A 21,206-nucleotide genomic window follows, 5' to 3' on the forward strand; every position below is an offset into this window, starting at 1 on the left:
GTACAATCTGCACCCAGCCTCGGCTTTGGCTGGCTATACCATCTCATTAATCACTACGACTTTGTGGTCTAGGAGGTGTTGAATTGATGTGTCAACTTGAAGTCGGAGGAGACAGCGTGAAGTTTGGTTAGTGACAGGGACGCGATCCTTCACGGAACACAAGCATTTCCTTTGCATTTTTACGAGTTTTATAGGGATACACCGCACAAAAACAGCCCCTTTTTGCTTGCAAGCGGCAGATATTCTGGTTGTCTGTAACCTTTTGGGTTACGTTCACACCGATAAATGTAAACTGCGAGCGTGCCAGACATTGGCTGCCTAGTCGCCAAAACGCGTTGTTCTACTCTTTTATTGAGAGATCTAACGCCTTATCAGCGTGCCAGCACTCAATTTTGCATGAAAGCGGGATTCACACCTGACTCTCGCAGCACACTCACGCAATTTCGTTTAAATCTACAAAGGCGATGGCTCGGCATTTATTTTTTTTTTATTTCTTGGCAAAGTGATAATGTATCTGGTACAGAATAACTACTAGAATAAGGAGCACATATGCCACCCTCTTCAATATATATGGTATTGTGTCAATGTAAGGCGAGATGAGATGTCTGCCTAATTTCCTTCTAGCACTTTCGCGTTCTTCTGTTATATTAGTTTACTAGGATTTACACAACACCTCGAAGATCATGAAAAAAACACGGTTTATATAGGGAACCACTGACAAATATATAATCATATTAATGCACAATGAATGGCTGGGCAACTGTGTTGCGCGTGGAACGTGTGGTTCTAGCCCGATTTCTCTGGGATTGACGTCTACGCTGCTGGCGCTTGTCATCGGTTAGTTTAGTGATTGGCTTACCGCGTGTTATGTACACTCGATAGCTATTCCTGGAATAGAGATACCGGCACTAACCCGGGTTTTGAACCCCTGGAACTCTTTTAGAATCTTCCATAGCCGCAGGTATTCCTCCGACATTTCACCTCCGTCTGGGGGACGAACGCTGGCGTATGATTTATTGAGAGATCACCAGCCAATTTGCATCAAGTGATTATCACCTCGCACAAAATGTCATACTTAAACCAGCCGATAAACGTCGAGCTAGGGTGTCTTACGTCATGACCTGACTCCATCAATCATCGAAGAATTAATCGAAAGTTTAATTTAGCGGCTACACATATTCCTACATTTTGCCTACACATATTCCTCCTCCCATCCCCGACGAGATAACGTGCGTCTCACGTTAAGAACGGACAAAACAGTGAAGTCCGAGCTTCACAGTTTCTCGCATGCTGAGCAGTGAAAAATCGTGTTTTTTTGTAGTCGGGGTACAATGCACTTGTTTGCCAATAAGCTCTAGCGCACGCGTTCACCCCTTTTCTCGTCTTCGTTCTCGCTGTCGCCATGCTTACAGGGTAACGCTCCGGTTCACCAACGTATTGAGCACCAATCTTTGCGCCTATTTGGTTTTGTTGGCGATTGTTGTTTCATTATACGAAGATCAATACAACAGCACAATACTAATGCATTCCGACGGGCGGAGGCAAGTTGGGCTGCCCTTCATTTGTAGTTCCAAGACAACTCCGCAGACGGTGCTCGTTACTGTCCGGAAAAAAATTCCATTCATTTAGAGGAGTGACGTGGCCAAGATGCAGCATTGATTTCATCCAGAAGCTGATAGTGCGACAGGGAGAGAGACTAAATTCTTTTCTTGGAGGGGAGAGGCTAAATTATTTTCTCGTTTGCTAAAGAAATACGTTAATTTTCGAAATATAGCATATAATTCACGAAATATGGCATAATGAGACCTCACAATTACGGTTCAAGTTCTGTTGCAAAATGCTGCTCGTGAACAATTTAATGAGCCCAAAGAAAACTTGATTAATCAGTACAACAACGTGAGGCACTCACACAAAATAATTTAGAATGTATTTGAAAATATCACAGAATCATTTAATTTTATCAGCTTCACTGATAGCTTCCCACAATAGGACGGAAAAACATTATTTAGAAACTGTGACCGTTTTTATATTCGTCTATTTTATTTTTTTTTTATTTCCAGAATTCCTAAGGGCCCAGAGGACATTATATTGGGGTGTTGCCGTAAAACTCGTCAGGATATACAACACAAAGCAACAATACTATACAGAAAGAGGTGAAGCAGACTATAAATCATCATTAGAACATATTCAGAAACAATAACAAAAAAGCCAGCAAAAAGAGGTTTACTTTAAAACATTGTGATACAAAAAATGGCAATTATTACTACTAATAATATTAAAGAAGAAATGCAGTTTCAGAAACAAGTGACTAAATGAGCCAACGGGAGAACAAGGGGGGAGAGCTACCATTCAGTTTCAGTTCCAAGGAGCGAGAAGACTGCAGTCTGGAAGGCAGAAGATTCTGTTATAGTGGCTATGCATGCAGGTGGGGAATTCCAGTCCTTTATTGAAAATACTAAAGGTGTACCAAATAATATTAAATACATTCCACAAAACTATTCAAACATTCACACGGGCAACCCAGCGAGAAATGGGATTTATTGTTTTTTTTGTTTTTTTTTTTACATGCGATAACTTCTACAATGGTCGTTAGAGCAAATAAGCGTAAGAGAAATGGAACTTGCTAGCTCGACATGCTAAGTTCACACTGTTTTGGAAAGAATTTAGCCAGGATAATTTTAGTTCGTGTTCTGTTCATTGGTGTTTCAAACGTCACTTTCATTTTTCAGCCGGAAGGCATCTAGCGGTGTCACTGAACAATAGTCAGAAAATGTCACCGCGTTCTATGGAACGAAAATTCGCTGGTTGTCGTTCTGCTCGTCACCGTAGTTTGCACCGAGAGCCCATGGTTCCGCACCCGGCGGTGGTTAAGGGAAGAGTGTCGCTAAAAGGACGCACGACTCGACTACTTACTTCAAAGCTTCGAATTGGGGTCGCGGCAAATGGAGTGTCGTACCCTTTGACAGGTCATTAGGATATGCAAATTGGAAAGAGTGCTCTCGCGCGTGCCCTGCTCTAAGTTGCGATTAACGTCAAGATTGGACCTGACAGGGTTTTATTCATAAATGAAGTTGCTCGCGTTGGCTCTTGTTTACTAAACGTTCCCATTGACTCTAAAAGACAGCATTCCAATTCTTGTCTCGTTACCGAAAACTGTTTTGTCTTAAGTCCTTCTTTTTACCGAATCCCCCCCCCCCCTCCCTTGTTTCAACATTGTCAAAAAGACATCAAACAAAAAAACATTTGTCACTTTGGTGGAGTGCGCAACTTCCGTGCTCTTTTCTTTTTGATAATTAATTTTCTTGTTAGCTTAGGGCAGCCTTGTTCATTACAATTCAGTAAAGCTCGTCAATTTATAAATCATGTTATCAGCGTTTTTCTAAAGAAACTCTAAAAAACTATCTACTGGTGCCTTAAGCTCACCCCACGGGGGAAGGGAGGGGGGTGTGCCAATACCTTAGGCTTTATGTGCTTGGTCAGACACGTTATCACTGACCCCAGCCACGTGATCTCCTACATATACACGCAGAGGTCACCTGCTTTGTTAGGTGCTTACTGATTGGAGTCACAATGAACCCTGAGCTATGTGAGTTCCCACCAGAAACGCATGATTGTGCGTGAATTAACCCGTGGCCGGGAAAAGAGAATTCTGGTGGTTGAACTGAGACCGTAGCATGTTTGGACCCTTGGGGGCCACCGGAAGAGGCAAAATACCACATCGGTCCCTGCTTCTCGCACACGGGTGTCCTGGCTTAACCCGACCAGGATGATTCAGTCATTCGAGTTTCTCCACATCTCCTTTCTTCTCCTTCTCCTCAACCTTTTTATCTCACCTTTCTTTCCCTTTCCTTTTCTAGACAACGCTTGGTTATAGTTCTTTTGTAGCACTGCTGGAGCAACTGTGTCAGCCAAGCCACTCTTGCTATGATGCACTGCCTATTCCGTTGTTAGGCACGGTAACGGGCGGTGAGCCGCAGATTACTAACGCTCTTGCCTTTTTATGGCAGCCTCTTCTTTCAAACCGAACACGATGTGACCCCCTAAAGGGTGTTGCTCCGTACATAACTTTGATAAAGCATGCTTACCAACAAAGTTCCCAAGATTCCTTGTATTCCAAGCTCAAAGTGAAGAAACGCCACTGGCCTTTCCTATTGTCAATATGCCCTGGGGCCGTCATTGGCAAAACTTTCAAGGTGAAAAAGCTCTCTGGTAATCTTGCTCAGGTCAAAACAGGAGATCAAAGTAAACGCCTCTGAAACAGACGCGTCTGGGCGAACACCAGATAAACGTCTCCCCAAGTCGAACGCTGAATAGTGTTCGAGGTGTTATCTCCGAGATTGATCTCATAGATTGCACTGAGGATGAAATCTTGGCTCGACTCCAAAAACAGGCCGTAGTGGTGTTATAGCGAATTAATGTCCTTAATTAATGTCCTTGCTAGAAACAAAATAGGCGTGGGGCATATTTAGGCAATATACTACACCATTAAACCTTATTTCTTTCAATAAAATGAGAACGTGCGCAAGATTTTTCTGTAGGCAGACAAAGACACATTGCTGAGAAAATTATGCATGTTGCGTTCACAGAGGGGAGCCGACACCGTACAACGGACAGTTAAATATTTAATTGCTAAAGTAAAGGTAAATGACACTCAAAGAAAAGGAATGCGCTCACAAGGTGACGACGCCATCGTTCTGTCTCTTCGTGCACGTTTCAGCCGAGCGCCCTCTTCCTCTTTTCTCCTGATCTCGGCGTGCAAACTTTCTTTTCTTCTCCCTATATGGGTGCTTGGTAATATTGTCCCTTTTGCACTTCATGGTTACAACACACTGCCCCCCTAAATGAGTGTGATTTCATTGCGTTATTTCCAAGGGGTATAGAAGTTGAATTGGTCGTTTGACAATGTTTCCTCCAGGAAGCTTTAACTTGCAGGATCTTACATTGCCGTCACGTCCTGGGAACACTTGCATAACTCTTCCCATCTTCCATAGTTGGCGTGGAATCATGGTTTCGCGCAAGAGCACGATGTCTCCTTCTTTAATCGTTTTGCACTCAGACACTCTGGTGCTCGACGTCGAGCGAAGATCGTTGAGATATTCCTTTGTCCATCTGCGCCAGAACATGTCCAGTGCCCGTTGCCTGTTCTTCCAAAGAATTCTTAAATTTTCACAAGAGATGTCTCTTATTTCTTGCTGTCGCAAGCTTGGCAGAGAAGTCATTCTCTTTCCGATCAAGACGAAAGCAGGACAAAGTGCTTCCGGCTCTCCAGACTCGACGAAGACGTGGGTCAAGGGTCGAGAGTTCAAGACTGCTTCGATTTCAGTTAACGTCGTTGTCAATTCTTCGGCATTGAGACGGCTGGAGCCAAGGGTCTTTTTTAATGCGTGTTTTGTCGAACCAACTAATCTTTCGTAAAATCCTCCCCACCAAGGAGCTCGTTCTACAATAAACTTCCATTCGATTCTCGCATTTGCAAAAAAGTTCCGCACTTCTTCCGTTCTAATGACAGCCCAGATGCATGTCAGATCTCGAATAGCTTTCTTAAATGAAAGTGCGTTGTCACTATAGATAACTTGTGGTATGCCTCTTCGCGATATGAATCGACGAAAGGCTAGTAAGAAGGTTTTCGTGGACATGTCGCTAACCATCTCTAGATGTACACCTCTTGTGACAGCACAAGTAAATAGTGCAATGTAGGATTTCTTGTCTGGTCCTAAACTCTTCACGAAGAGGGGGCCGGCGAAGTCCACTCCGGTGATGGCAAAGGGTGGAGCTCGTGTCACCCGATCAGGTGGAAGAGGCGCTGTCACTTGTTGGGCTGGACGTGTGTTGAAGCGCTGGCAAGTTAAACACTTTCGGATCGTTTGTTTTACCAACTGCCGTCCCCCGATCAGCCAGTAGCTTTCCTTTAGTTGGACTAACGTGTCTCTCACTCCACCATGAAGCACACGAAGGTGTGATTGTATTGCTAACAAACTGGAAAGTTGTGCTTTTGGGAGGACTATCGGATGACGTTCCCCGTAGGGTTTCAAGCTGTGTTGTAGCCGTCCCTTCACTCGTAGAAGGCCGTCACTATCGATAAAGAGCGATAGTTCTCGAAGAGGAGAATCTCGTGGAAGTCTCGTGTTCTCCTGGGTAGATCTAATCTCTCTTGAGAGGTGTTCTCGTTGTTCTTGACGAAGCCAGGAAAGTTCCGCCTCATTAATTTCTTGTGTTCTGAGTGGGCCCCTTGTCTTTTCCGTCCGTCGCAAGTTATTTACGTAGCGAAGAATCCAAGCTGTCACTCTGAATGCTCTGTCGGCAGAACTGAAGTAGTTTATGTCTACTACTGGAAGTGCTGTTGCTGGAAGTGTAGTTGTTTTTGTAACTTCAGTTGTCCGTCTTTCCTTCGCGTCTTGTTCTGTTAAGTCTGCAGATGTAGCCAACTTAGGCCAGTAGTCTTCAGGGCTATTGATCCACTCGGGTCCGGACCACCAGAGTTGCTCATTTACTAGTCGACTGGCTTTTATGCCGCGTGTCATTAGGTCTGCCTGATTCTCCTTCTCAGGACAATGTCTCCAACGTATTCTGTTGGCATGACTCTGTATTTCTGCGACGCGGTTCTGGACAAACGGTTTCCAGCGGGTGGCGTCACTGTTTATCCAGTGACACGCAATAGTGGAGTCAGTCCACAAGTATGTTTCCGTTGGTACGTCATGTAAACTTTCCGTCAGGTATTAGTATAATCTGGCAGCGAGAAGGCAAGCCATCAGTTCCAGTCTTGCCAAAGTTAGTGGTTTCACCGGTGCTATTCTTGATTTACTCATTACAATAGTTGATACGCACTGCAGACGTACGCAACCGTACCGTAGGCTACGGTGCTTGCATCAGCAAAGATATGCAACGCAACGTTCTTTGAACGGTCCTTCGATAGGAACCCGTAAAAACGTGGCACTTGAATCTTGTTAAGTTCGTCGAGTTCGGCACACCACTGAAACCATTCTTCTTTCATATAATCGGGAATGCTATCATCCCGATCGATCTTCCTTTTCCACAGTTGCTGAAACAGCGACTTCGCTCTGACAGTGAAGGGGGATATCCATCCCAGGGGGGCGTAGAGCCTTGCAGTCGTTCTCACGACGCTTCGTTTAGTTTCTTTCTCTTGTTCTTCTAATCTGAAGCTCGTCGTAAACGTCAACCTATCGCAGTCTGGATCCCAGGTGAGTCCCAGTACCTTCAGCACCCCTGGAAGGTACCCGAGGTGTGTCGTGTGGTTTGGATAGTCTTGCTCAAAAAGCTCCTTCAAACGCTTGTTGTTTGAGACCCACTTGTGCAGCGTCATGGAAGCAGAGCTAAATATGGTCTTGGCTTCTGTGTAAATCTTCACGGCTGCTGCTTCTTCATTTACTCCAGTTAGCAAGTCATCAACATAAAACGATTCCTTAAGAGTTTTCACAGTCTCGGGATACTTATGTTTCACACTTTTCAAATGATGTTGAATAGTTGCAGAAAGCAGGAAAGGGCTTGACGTGGTTCCAAATGGAACTCGTTTCATGCGCCAGCATTCCATGGGTGGTAAAGATCCAGAAGCCGGCGGAGTCGTTTCAAACCATAAGAAACGAAGCGCATCTCTGTCTGTTTCGACAATTTTAATTTGTAAAAACGCTTTCTCTATATCTGCCACTAGGGCTATTTTGTGTGTTCTGAAGTTAAGCAGCAAGCTCACGAGGTCCGCGGTTAAATTAGGTCCACTCTCGAGGTTTTGATTCAGTGATTTTGCTTCGTATGCATGCGACGAAGCATCAAAAACCACCCGGAGCTTTGTAGTGTTGCTTGATTCCCGAACCACAGCTTGGTGTGGCATGTAATAGGTCAGTAGTTCGTTCTCGTTGTCACTCGGAACTACGCGTTCTGCCATGTCCTTCACCATGTACTCTCTTATGACGTTATCGTACGCCTGTAGGTTCCCAGGTGTCTTTCGTAGCTTACTGATTAGCTGGTGCGGGCGTTTTATAGCGACCCCCTTGTTGTCCCCAAGGTCCACCATGTTCTTCCAGGGAAGGGCAACTTTGTACCGTCCATTTACTTGTGTCACAGTTTCTTCAAAATTGTTCATCACGGGATCGTTCCCCAGATCGTTCTTTTCGAAGTCATTGACACCGATGGTCTCCAGTGTCCAGAATTTCTTCAGTATGTCTGTCATAGACTCGGTCACTTCAGCATTGAGAGCTGTGATCTGATAACAAGGAAACTCCTCTGTGGCTCCCTCGACTGGTCCTTGAACGCTCCATCCAAAGACAGATTCAACTGCCCTGAGCCTTCCTTTCAGCTTACGCGACCGTCCAGTGGTCAGCTCCCAGAAATGTTCAGATCCGATCAGAAGATCGATGGTTGTCGGACCCTCATCGTTGGACAGGTCCCCGATGGAGCAGTTTAGCTCTTTGAGTTTGTCGTTAAGGTGTTTCGACGGAACTGGAATTCGTTGGTTGCATATCAGTTCGGTCTCCAACACCTCGAGTTGATGTATCTTTCCGGTCTGTGTTGTCAAAAACACCAACACACGCTGGAATTCCTTCTCTCTGACGCTGCCACCGAAGACACCGACTGTCAAACGCTCATGACCTAATAGCTTACAACCAAGTTTTCTGGATGCTTTTTCTGTAATGAAAGTGCGTTGACTTCCCCCGTCAAAAAGTGCTCGGAGTTGAAACTTTTCTTTGTCGCCGGTACACCAAATTGTGGCGGTTTGCATGAAGACTATCGGTTTTTTCTGGTTGTTCCTCGTCGCTTCCAAGTTGACGGGGACACTTGTTGTGACGGTATCATTATTTGTCCGCTTTCCTGGAGAGTAATGTGGATCACACATTGATGTTGCGTGTCTTCCTCCGCACTTCTGGCATCTTATGTTGCTCCGACACTCCTTTGCTTGATGGTTCTTCTTGGTACATCTGAAGCATCGCCCCTCTTTTCGGAGCAGGTATTTTTTCTCTCGTAAAGATGTACCGGCGTCGCAGTATTCAGCGGTATGTCGAGTCGACTTACATATAAAACATCGATCGCCCCTTGAGGACGGATTCTGTAGAGCCGCTGAAGTTTGACTCTTCCGTGCTTTCTCGTTGTCTTCATTTTTCTTGTGATCTGCTTCTTTTTTCCGCAGCTCGCCATAAGTATCTATTCCTTGCAAAGCAGCGAGGTTTTCTCGACTTAGTACTTCAAGTCTTAAAAAGTGAACTAACTTGGAAAACGAATCTACCGTCCTCCGTTGTGGAGATGTTCTTTCTTGATCGCTGGGATGCGAAGACTCTCTTGGTTGCGTTGTCGTCGCCGTTAGTGTGTTTCGTGGAACTATGAAGTCCTCCGGCTGCTCCATTACTAATTTCCTGTTGAAGTCTAGGACTAGTTCTTTGGGGAGGGCACGTTGAACGATGGGAAATAACATAGAATCGAAGGTTTCCTGCTGTCTTCCCAACGTTTCCAGACCTTTGATGTTTGAGATCACTGTGTTGTAAAGACAACGAAGGCCACGAACGTCCAAGGCAGAACGCACTGGCTTGACATCGATCAGTCTTTTTAGGTGGGTCGGGACGAGCAGGTCTTGGTTTCCGAAGCGACTCTTCAACAATGCGACCGCGTCTTTGTAGCATCGTGCGGTCGACGGAAGTCCGGCAATCGCTGCTGCAGCATCTCCAGTCACTGTTGTCTTCAGATAGTTGAACTTGTCAACCTCTGTTAGTTCGTTGTTATAATGTACAACTTGGTTGAATTGTTCCCAAAATTCTTGCCACTGGCTGACGGAGCCGTTGAACTTCATCAGCTCGAGCTTTGGTAGCCTCACTCGAATTCTCGTTGTCGCACCAGTGGGGTTGTCGTTTCTATCGGTTATCGGTGAGCTTTGCTGATTCGGAAAGCCAGTCCTACCTCGATGGGCTAGCCTTGAAACACAGGCTGTGATTCTATCGTTGTATTCGAAGACTTGAGTAAACTCAGTCTCGCTGTCTTGATCAGGGACTAAAGGTTCGATCTCGTTGTTCACGTCATTTAGCTCTACCTTAAGTCCCGTCAGTCGGTCGTGTAAAACGTTCGCATCTTCTGGCGTCAGCTGTTGATTGAGTCGTTCGTTGCACTCATTCATGAGGCGTGTCAATTGAGTGCGAAGTACATTACGTTTCTTGGTAACCGATCCATCGTTTGACTGTCTTGCTGCAGATGTCGCGTTCTTGGGAGACTCGTTCAGGGGTTTTCTCGCGGGTTTCGGCGCCAATAAAATGTTGCGTTCACAGAGGGGAGCCGACACCGTACAACGGACAGTTAAACATTTAATTGCTAAAGTAAAGGTAAACACTCAAAGAAAAGGAATGCGCTCACAAGGTGACGACGCCATCGTTCTGTCTCTTCGTGCACGTTTCAGCCGAGCGCCCTCTTCCTCTTTTCTCCTGATCTCGGCGTGCATACTTTCTTTTCTTCTCCCTATATGGGTGCTTGGTTATATTGTCCCTTTTGCACTTCATGGTTTCAACAATGCATACTCTGAAATTAGTCAGGCACCGCCAAAGAGGGTATAGGATCGAGTTCATAAAATAATAGCTCGAATCATTTTTTGTCTGTTTCTATTTTGACAACAAAAAAAAGAGTATGCTCTGAAAAATTCGAGGAACAGGCAGATATCCTTAGCGAGCATTTTCGAGTTTGTTTCTATGTTAAGAAACTACACACCTACATTTATTAGACATAACACACAGATGGGAGAAAGGCTGTAAATGATTCGGGTGATTTTCAACATTCATACAATGTCCCATTCTCAATGCGTGAATTTAAAAGGGCTCTTCACAGTCTCAAAAAGACTGCACTCGGTCCAGATGGAGTTCATTACAATATGCTCCAACAACTTCATACTTCTATTCTTTAGCTCATTGTGTCTCCTTGTGTCTCTTTTCAATAAAATCTGATGGGGGAAAAGAACGTAACAAGCGGTCGGCCGAGAAAGCCGAGCTGGACGCAGGCAGAGACATCTGCTCTATGCTGAGACCGGGCAAGAGCGATGGAGCCGGGTCTGTCCCATGGCGATCCCCGGAACGCTCCACCCGCGAGGTTCTGACAAGGACAGGCGGGAACGGCGAGCACTAGTCACACCGGCCTAGGCCATGACGGTCATGGAGTGGTTCCGCAGCAAGTAGTCTTGTGCGAATAGTGGATTTTGAGTTCGAAGCGAATTCGAAGCGAATAGTGGTTTTGGCCGAATTTTTTCGAATCGAATATCGAATAGTTTTTCCACGCCTTTCACTATCATAACATAATGCTTAGACAAAACCCCCTGTTCCACTTGTTCATTTATAAGCCAAGTTTAATCTATCTATATTTATGAACTGTGACCTCAGAAGGTCTGATGTCTTGGGATGGCAAGTAAACAACAAGTTTGACATAAAATGGCCAACTACTATACCCAATTGAGTTGATTTACAAATCTTAAATATTCTCTCTTTAATTTCGAGTTTAAAAAAAAATCACTCGCGCATGATGAACGAAGGTTTTAAGGGCATCTCTGCCCAACATATACTCTTGCAAAACAGTCAGTTTAATTTAAATTTTTTTAACAAATTTAGATAGTGTAAAATCCTTAATGTTCGGGAGCCCTTAATTTTCACGAATATCCAGAGTTGAAAAATTCGTGAAACTTAAAGGCTCGCGAAAATTTCGGTCTTCAAGAATTTCGATGCAGGTCTCTGGAATTCGCGAACTTCAGTGGTCGCGATATGTCCTCTGTGACCGATTCGCGAAAAATAGGGGCCCCGAAAACAAAGCGTTTTACAGTATACACATTCACAAAGTTTCCATTTATTTTTATATACAGCTGGCACGCGTGCACCATTCCGCTTTGAATGTATGGTTTTCGTCCAAGCACGCAACTGCGATATTCATACTTTTCGAAATCTTTATCGCGGCGGGTTACTCCGTTGAGTGCGCTTTTTACCGAGCACCGAAGTGATGCGGAGAAGCAACACCCGCGGAGCTTGTTTCCGTGGGTATTGCTTCTCCGCAGTGCACCGGTGCTCGGTAGGAAGCGCACTCAACGGGGCTAACCCACCGCAATCAACACTTCGAAAAACACGAATAGTGAAGTTCTTCTCGAAGCGAATATCGAATAGTGTATTATTCGAAACTACTATTCGAAATTTCGAATATTCGCACAACCCTAGCAGCAAGACTTGGGCTATGATAGCCCAGAAGAGCTAGCCTACGCAGCACTGGACTGGAAAGAGCGATCCGCAGGCCTGGACATGGACTCCGACTGCGAGGTCTGTACGACGGATGACAACCAGGGTCGGCGGGCCCGGATTACCGGCTGTCGAGGACGGACAACCAGGCTGTACAGCAACCCCATTCGCTGTCTTCTGGTTATGTGTGTGGCTCCTTTGGAGTCGAGCGGACCACAGACCGATCGGGTGGCTATTATTAGAGGGCTGTGGTCTGAAACTCATTTTAGTGTGGGGACCAGATGGCCCACAGGAGAAAGGGCGAAGGCGAACGTTAGAAAGCGGATGAAGGGGAAGTTAAAAATATTTAAAAGCGAAGAGACCTCCTGCTGTATGCTTTTCGACAACTCAGTTCTGCCAGTGGCATCTTGAGACCTGATTTGTTTACATGGTTACTTTGGGGCTATGTCCTGATGTGGTAAGAATTAAAAGGACACCGTCGCTCCAACGTGCTGACATTTTAAGTGGAACAAGAAAGCAGATACGCCGTCATTATCCTTGCTGAATTCACTCGGGAATTAACCAAGTTAAACACGTCTTTAAACAGCAATCATTTTTTTTTACAGGTTTTGCACTCCTGACGATTTTATTAGCGCAGAAAAACAACTTATCTTTTAATCGTGATATATAAGGTGAGAATCCCGAGCTAGTAGCTTTATCTTTGGCAGTTGCTCCTACTGGGCGATAATTCGCGCAGCCAAGAATCATCCTTTAACAAAAAGCTCACGCGTGCAGCCTCTTAGCGGAATTGTTGTACATTACAAAAAGCTAGGAATCAAAAAATAAAGCTAAACAAAGAGTAAATCCACACTGATAAGTAAAAATTATGTGAAAACGCTAAAAGAGCAAAGCTACTTTCCGAGCGAAAATGAATTGGCTAGCCTAGATCGTTATGGCTTATGCCATTATTAGGGCTCAAGGCATGGGAACCGGGACTTGTAGCCGGTAGCCTGCGGGCCGTGTCCCAGCGAGTCGCGGACCGCGTGTTTGAGACACCTGTTATAGAGCGACCACGCATAAAAATGGCTCATCCAACTTGGCGACCGGGCAGTATGCCCCTGCTTCTGGTCGTCCCCAAGGAGTGCCCACGGATTTGTTCATATTCGTAGGAAGTGTTTTTCACTAACGCCAACGATGCCCATGGAGACATTGTCCCTTGATATTTTGGCGACCTGTCTCACAGCAGACATCAGCAGGTGTCTCCTCGAGTCGAGCACCTAAAGGATTCAAAGGACGAGGTTGCAGACCCGCTCTCTCGAGAAACCCAGAATAGTTATTGGTAGAAGATGGTGCCACCGGGGGGTGACGAGCAAAGCAGCAAAAATGTAAAACAGTTGCCTTCGGAGAATGAGGAAAGGCACCGCATGTTCTTTGGAAGGAAGGAAAACGGCTGCAAGGAGGTGGAACAACCAGGACTCGTTGCAGATCTAGGACGTTGGACGAGGGGACCAAGCATAGTGGTTTGCGTTTAAGGGGTGAGAGAGGAAGAGAATGTGAAAGGGGGGGGGACCAGAAAGTGGATTGGTTTATGTCAGCGGGTGTCTGAAAAATTGAAGGGATAGAAATTTACCCCGGGAACAATGGCGGACGAATTCGTAAGTGGTTGTCGAAAAAATCGCGGGAATAGCAGTTGACACCGGGAACGCTGGCCGGCGAGTTTTTCATTAATAGTAGGAGAAATTGCGGAAATTAAAGTATACACCGGCAACGCTGACAGGCGAGTTAATGAGTACTACGATTCGTATCTGCTGGGCTAAGATGGTGTGTTAATTCCAGTCATGCCAAAGAACAACAAGGGGCAGAGGGACGGCTCTCTCTTCAGGTTAGTGGTTCCTAGGGAGATACGGAAGCGATTTATGAAATGCTTTTTAGAATTCACGCCATGGCTAGTCGTGCCAGTGGCTGCAAGACTTTTTATTAGTTATGTCGCGTCCTTATTTGGCCGGGGATAACTAGGAAGACATTCCGGTGGGCTTCTAGCTGACCAGCTTGCCTTGAGGCGTGAACGGTTCAAGCAAGCTTTGTCACTGAGCTGCCGCCCTCTCCGAGGACCCTGGAGTCTCTACAGCCCGGATACGCGTAAAGAGGACGAGACGCTGAGGCCTACATAGAATCGAACACGGTATATTTTCCATTGCCGAACGCGGGTATGGTATGGACACCCAGCGGCGGGCTTTGAATCCTTTGCCTGCGCAGCAGTTCGACTGGGTTTACGCCGTCACTGCCTAATCCCATGGAAAACTAAACCTTAGAGCAGCGCAGCTGGTTGTTTTTCCGCGTCGCTTGCCCCGATTTGAGAGGGCCCGAACGAGGTAAAGACGCGAGCGTCGTGTCTTACTTCTAGGCTTGCTCGGCGAGATACAAACGAGGAGTCAGGCAGGGTTCACATCGATGACTTGGGGAAGATTACTAACATAAGTTTGCGATAGCACACAGAAAATCTCCTGTTGCTGGTGACCCAGGACCGAGCTCGGAAATGTGGACTCGCCGAACTAGTCGCACGGCGCACGACTCCGCCGGCAAGCAATTTTCGCAGTAGAGGCTATGGCCGCTGCCACTATCTGCGGCAGACTCTGTTCGTTGTGTGCTGTTTTAACTCCGTGATCTTGCCAAAATGGCTTGCTGGAAAGGCCGCCATAGTCGGCGTTACCCAGGAATTCCACCTGGAAGAAACACGGGTTTATTACTTGATGTGGAATAGTCAGTTAAGAAAATGCTTTGTGGCTACGTAGTGTAGAGACACTTTAAGCGCATTAAAAGCCTTTGTTTGCTTAATTTAGCCACGACCTGTCTGGTTGCTTAGCTGCAAGATAAAAATAATTGCAGTTTTTTTATAAATTAGTGTCAAATTGTTATCTGCTGGGTGCCAAGTCACGTTAGCATTCCAAGCAATGAGGAGGAAGATCAGTGAAACATTAATGCTGCAGAAATGGAAACATGACTGGGATCCGGAAGTAAACAGCAAGCGGCATACAGTGAAGCACTTAGTGAAAGAATGGGAGAGTGCCCGGGCATTGCGAACATTTCTACAAGGTGGCCCTCTGCCGTCTAAGGATTGGCAATAGGCGACTAACGAACGGGCATCGATTGTGTGGCGAAGATTCCCCGGAGTGTGAGCATTCTCGTAGCCATGTAAACATGCATTATGTTTTACTTGAATGCAATGCTTATGGCCCAGAACAGGGCAACCTAGGGAGCCTTCATGTGCGCTTTGCTAGGGTGATGCCACCCTTTGTAATACCACTCGCCGACAAACCAGCAGCCATTTTGTTCCTCGGCGATAATCCGTGGGGCTTATAACCCTCCCGGAAACAAGCACCTTATCTCAGAAGTTCGGAGCAGCGTTGGGGAACCCACGGAGGGAGGATTAGCATTTTCCCCCTCGGATGTGATTACCGATGGACATAAAGGCAACTTTCCGGCGCACGGGGAAACAATGAGAGGAACAAAATGGCGATGGAAGAGGATGTGAGAAAGGGAAACAGGCAGTTGGCATCACTCTATGCGAAGCGCACATGAAGGCACTCTAGGGTAACCATTTTTCGAAGTTATATAAGGCGCGTGCTCATTTACAACTCGATATTTCACTTGGCTACGAAACTGCTATTCCACAATCTTGTGTTTTAATTGTAACCAAAGCAGTCGCTCGTCTACACCGAATGCGATTATATTTTAGCTATCTTAATTCATGTTCCTAATTTGCAGATTTATAGACACCTCATGTTCATAGTTTTATCCTATAATCTGCTACTAGAGCTCTTTTCTTCTCCCCAACCATTTTCGACAATAGTTTATGTACCTGGCGCATTACTGCAGCGGGCGCTCTTGCGCCACAAAAATCAAATCCAATAGAAAATCATTCCAAATCTTGCCTTACGTTTCGTCAAGCTATTTTATCTTCTCAAGAATCAAAGTCGATGATTTTAATTACCGACATCTCAGCATGACGGTGGAGGTTCTGAGAATGGAGTAAACTAATCAATAGCAGTCGATATTAGACTCGGTAAAATATAACTCCTGGTTTCGACTTGAATTTCATTTCATTTTAAAAACATAAGAAATAGTAAATGTATCAATGTGTTCTATATGCAGATTCAGCCAGCGAATTTGTATTAGATATTTTAGATCCCCATTTAACATATATGTTCAATCTTGCTTTAGGATTTGGAGTTTCCTGTAAATATGCAGACAGCCAAAGAGGGTGTTTTACACAAATGAGGCAAATTAGGTAATATAAAGGATTTCAGACCAATCTTTATACTTCCGGTGATTTCAAAGCTGATTGAAAACTAGTTCATTTTCAGAATTATTTCTTATCTTGAAATTGTATTTATTACTCACTCCTAAATTTACTTTCATAAAAACTACTCTACTGAGTTAGCCTTACTAAAACATAAAGAAGAATTATTAGAGGCACTAGATAGCTTTTTATTAAAAATTGGTATATTTCTACACTTTTCCAAAGTCTTTTATACAATAGACCACGACGTTCTCCTAGCAAATTCCTATATCGTAGTAATCGAGGAACATACCTTACTATGCTAAATGTATACTTACAGCGGTTAACAAAATGCGTATCAAATTAACACTATAAATCAACGATATATTAAAATAACAACTGGTGTATCTGAGGGTAGTATACTAGGCCTGTTGCTTTTTAATATTCAAATATACCACATTGCAAACGTTCCCCCTAATGTTATGGTATAATATATATTATATACCGATTACACTACCGTAATATCCCCAGTGATGCCCTATCGCAGAAAGAAAGCCCACCCTTATTTTTGGCATGATTCGCTACTTTTTTTGTAACATCAAAGAGTAATCCACTTGTAATTGCAGGGCCGTGGCCAATCTGCGGCATCGGCAAAAACGGTGCTACTTTACCACGGCAGGAGACAAGAAAACATTGCTTGCTGGGAAGGACAGCCGTGTTTAGTTCATCCCCTTTTCTTTCGATCACAAGTTTCGAGGGTCACAAACTTTAAAAGTAGGTTCTTTTCAACCAATTTTTCTGGCACATTGTGAGTTAAGTATACCCTTTCTTTTCACCCGATTTTCTATCAATATTTTGTGGGCTATTTGTCTGGATATTACGGCAGAATATTTTTTGATGGACGCCATTTTTCAATCACTTCTACCAAATTGTGATGTGTGTACAAAAATGAAAAAAATGGCCCAAAAATAACCCGCAAACTGAATTAAAAAACCAAAGCCATTATACTTTAAAGTAAAAATAGTTCAGGTATAATTGCAAGATCCATAATTTTAAAGAACGAATAAATAAAATCCATGAATCCTATTAAACGTAAGGCGTGTGGTATGCAAATAGTGTGTCGAGGAATAATTATGTTGACTATTCTTTGTACAAATTGTCCGAAATCGTTAGGTTAGTAGCAAAATGTAAATCGTTCTGACCACACATTGTAAAGCTCTTACTGCAGAACTCATGGATGTCCTGACACCTGAATATTTGTAATTTTGTATTGGGTAAGCCATTTAAGACGAACAGAGGCAAACTGCATATTTTACAAAAAATATTCATGAGTCCAGTTGTTAATGTTTTATGTTATTACCAAATCGAATATTTGTTTTTATTATAAAGAATAGAATCCATTCAAAATATATCTGTGCATACTTTATGTAACGCACAATAAGTCATTAAAGAATAAAAGATTCCTACAGTTATGGATCTCACCTTTTCACCGGTTCATATCAAATCAACCCTAAAGAAAAATGGGTTGTTTTGAAATAAATAATCTGATGGGCCTGAGGGGCAAGTTGTTCATACATAATACACACTACAGCGCAAAGCGAATGACAAATTAAAGGCGTAGACAGGACAAACGCCGAACTCATAGCTGCGTTTTAATGGAAAGGTTGTGAAGGATAAGAAATATGTTACGTTACTTTCAATTTCAAGTAAAGGAATGTTGAATTAACGTCATAATTAGCATCTGACATATTGTTAATTTCAATATCGATAAATATTATGAATGAATTATGGTCTTAAGAATAGCGATTAAACTAAATACGGGAGACATTCAAAGTTCAAGCGTAAAACAAGACGACGAAGGTAATTCTGAAACGATATTTACACGTAAAAGAACGAAGATAATCAGGGGCATCAATAAAAGAAATCAAACTCTTTTACTTAAAGTGCTATGAATGCCGAACGTATGGAGGCTCGCCCTTTTGACATAATGTGCCTTATATGCTTCTCTAGTCCCTTGGTGATGAAAGCGTTGTGTTGGGGCAAATTTTAGGCAAAAAAAAATTAGAGCAATATTGATGACGATAGATTTATTTGAAATTCGGCGCGCGAATTCCATGACGTCGGTGAATGGCCATTCGCTCAACGAGATAGTAATTCGCTGTTTTCACCTCAACGTGAAGGCGAAGCCTATTCACCTCTCCTCCACGTGCCCGAAATGCCGAGAGAGAAAGCAAGTGGCAAGAAGGGCATTGACTACCGACAAAATCACGTCTCGCGCCGTCAATGTTGCCCTATCAAAAATGTTCACAGAAAGTTAATTTTTTGACAAGCGTTTTCGGTCAGAATATTTTTGAAAAAATACATTTTTTGTCATTTTGAGGCTTTGGTGTTAAAAATATATTTTACACCCTGACTCTAAATTTCATAACCATGCGCCAAATCGTTACGTTGATATAAAATATTTTCGACAGATTGTGAGGCAGTAACAATGTAAAGGGTGCAATGTTTGAATGCATTTATCTCAGTTCCGCTTATTGCTGCAAATTTTATAGAAAGGAATCTTTTGTTCGAACGCAAAATTATTTTGATATCACAATCAAGATGTTTCTGAACTGAAATTTACTGGAAAATCGGGATATCTACTTTATTTTGGTTTAGGTTTAAGCTCTCAATAAGAAAAAAAAAACATGTTAAAAAAATTGACAGAGGACAGATATGCCTCTCATATTTTCAGGTAATCACTCTTTCCGAAATAATTACATTTTAGTCATAAAACCTAGGTAGCCCATAGTCCCACATCCCCCATTTTATATTCAAGCAGTTAAAATGATGATAGTAGCTTCATTTGAAGACACATCTTTCTATCCAGGTATGTAAAGAAGTAGAGAGCCGAAAGTTCGTACAAGACACCTACATCTGAAGTTAAACCTCCCCTGCAGATTTCATTCCGATCACTAGTTCAGAAATTCAGCCTCTAGCCAGTGTCCCCCCTTAATGACCTTTGTGAAGACCAAACATGGTGCGTTATGAAGTTTTTTTTCTTCTGTCTCGTATGTTTTAAAGGCCGGAGTGCCTGAGGGGTTTAACCTTTATTCTTTTCTATTCAACTTTTTTTTCTAATGATACGGCAGATTGTGTGCAGAAATCAGGGGTGCTGCTGGTTGCAGACTACATAAGAATTTATCGCCAGGTTCACGCAAATATTGACTGCCAGATGATGCAAGACGATGCTCTGGCAGCTCTAAATTGATGCTTTTAAAATATTTTGATATTTAGCTACCATAAGATCGAAATTATTATTTATACCCGTCAGGACAAGCTGCATTGAATACCAGTAGTTTATGTTAGGTTCAGCTATCGCAAGGTCAGATACACTTTGTAGCCTGGGAGTGCTGGTTCATTCCCGCCTCGCGTTTACTGGGCACGTTTCGACGATTGTGAATGGCACGTATCAGGTGATAGGCATTATCTTCCGAATGACGTTGAATTTGCCTGTTCGCGCTACTATGATTTCCCTATTTTGGCACCCTTGACTTTTCCAAACTAAAGTTTTGCTTACTCGTATGGAGCACCACTGAAGTAACGCAATCTTGTATTTTATAAAAAAAAAAAAAAAGAAAACTGCAGCGGAGACTCGTACGCATTGTTAAATTCAGACGGGTTGGGGGACGCACCTATTTTGATTGTGAATACCTACTTAATCTGCTTGATCTTCTACATTTGCACGAATGAATATTATAACACGAGACGTCGTATTTTTGTATAAGATTGTGAATTCGACGCTCAATGTACCTTTCCTCTTCAGTGCGATTTATGTTTCTGTTTTTTTCAGAAGCGCACACAATTTTTATTTCTTTTATCCGCAAAACGTTGGTGTCCAGTCCCCAATGGCACGCCTACAATTACTTTATAATAAAAATAGGAGTGATTTAGATATGTTTAACCCTCATACCTTTTAAACGAGCCTTGCTGACCGCTTGAGAAACAGTCGTGGCCAGTTGTTTTATGTAGATATTTTATGCACTTTTAACTTCCCAGACGTACGTCATTTTTGTTTGTTTGTTTGTGTTTGTTCTGTCATTGGTTCTAGTATGTGTACACAGTTAAGGCATCCACCTGTTTGTGGACGCATAAAGCAGAATAAGATCTAATATATTCAAATTCGAATAACGTGGGTATGTATCTTCTCCCAGTCGTCGTTTCTGGGTCAGGTGTCATGTAACTTCGACCATTATGTGTAACCTAAATGTGAGTGAACATACTTGTATCCAAGAAGGTTGCTTACAGCTTGCGTGATTGGATGCCCAGCGAAATGAACAATGCTCAGAGGGTGGCCTCCTCGAGTCCTCCTTTCGGCTCGTCCATCGACGCTGCCAAAACCTTATAAATGTCCATCACACTAAAGTGGACCACGATAAACGCGAAGAGTCATCTGTGCCAATCGAGTACCAAGAACCGGGACACGTGACCTTACGTTTTACTTACCGTTTCATCCGATCGCGATGTCACGTGCCATGCTCCTAGTGATGGGAACTGTTTGCACGCAGCTCTTACCGTGGTTCATTTCGAGTTGGTTCAGAGTACAGAGGCAGCTGAGGTCCTTGTGGGACCAAGAGAGAGTCCCGACAGTTACCGGGATGCTGCCGAGTAATTGCGACGTTCTTGTCCCTGATGGCCTTCTCTTGTTACGAGCCCCAGCTAGGGTAAACATTGACAATGGACTTCAAAGTCTCGTTCCCTTCGGCACAGCGTCAGCT

General features: G+C 43.8%; 1 protein-coding gene across 1 annotated transcript; it reads right to left on the bottom strand.

Annotated features, from left to right (window-relative positions):
• Positions 1-6,805: 6,805 nt before the first annotated feature.
• LOC120842024 lies at positions 6,806-10,111 on the bottom strand. Its single transcript, XM_040213044.1, has 2 exons — positions 7,969-10,111; positions 6,806-7,224 (listed from the first exon to the last, which is right to left on the bottom strand). Exons 1-2 carry the CDS (start codon positions 10,109-10,111, stop codon positions 6,806-6,808), a joined length of 2,562 nt encoding a protein of 853 aa, XP_040068978.1.
• Positions 10,112-21,206: the final 11,095 nt, after the last annotated feature.

This window comes from Ixodes scapularis, unplaced genomic scaffold, assembly GCF_016920785.2.
Source record: "Ixodes scapularis isolate PalLabHiFi unplaced genomic scaffold, ASM1692078v2 PGA_scaffold39__5_contigs__length_11793443, whole genome shotgun sequence".
In the NCBI taxonomy this organism is placed as follows: Eukaryota; Metazoa; Arthropoda; class Arachnida; order Ixodida; family Ixodidae; genus Ixodes; species Ixodes scapularis.

Bases quoted from the DNA above. Each gene is read 5' to 3' on its own strand.
- LOC120842024 (XM_040213044.1), bottom strand. From the start codon at position 10,111: ATGAATGAGTGCAACGAACGACTCAATCAACAGCTGACGCCAGAAGAT. The intron at 7,225-7,968 runs GTAAGCTACGAA...GGTACCTTCCAG, and splicing joins ACGCCCGCACCAGCTAATCA to GGGTGCTGAAGGTACTGGGA.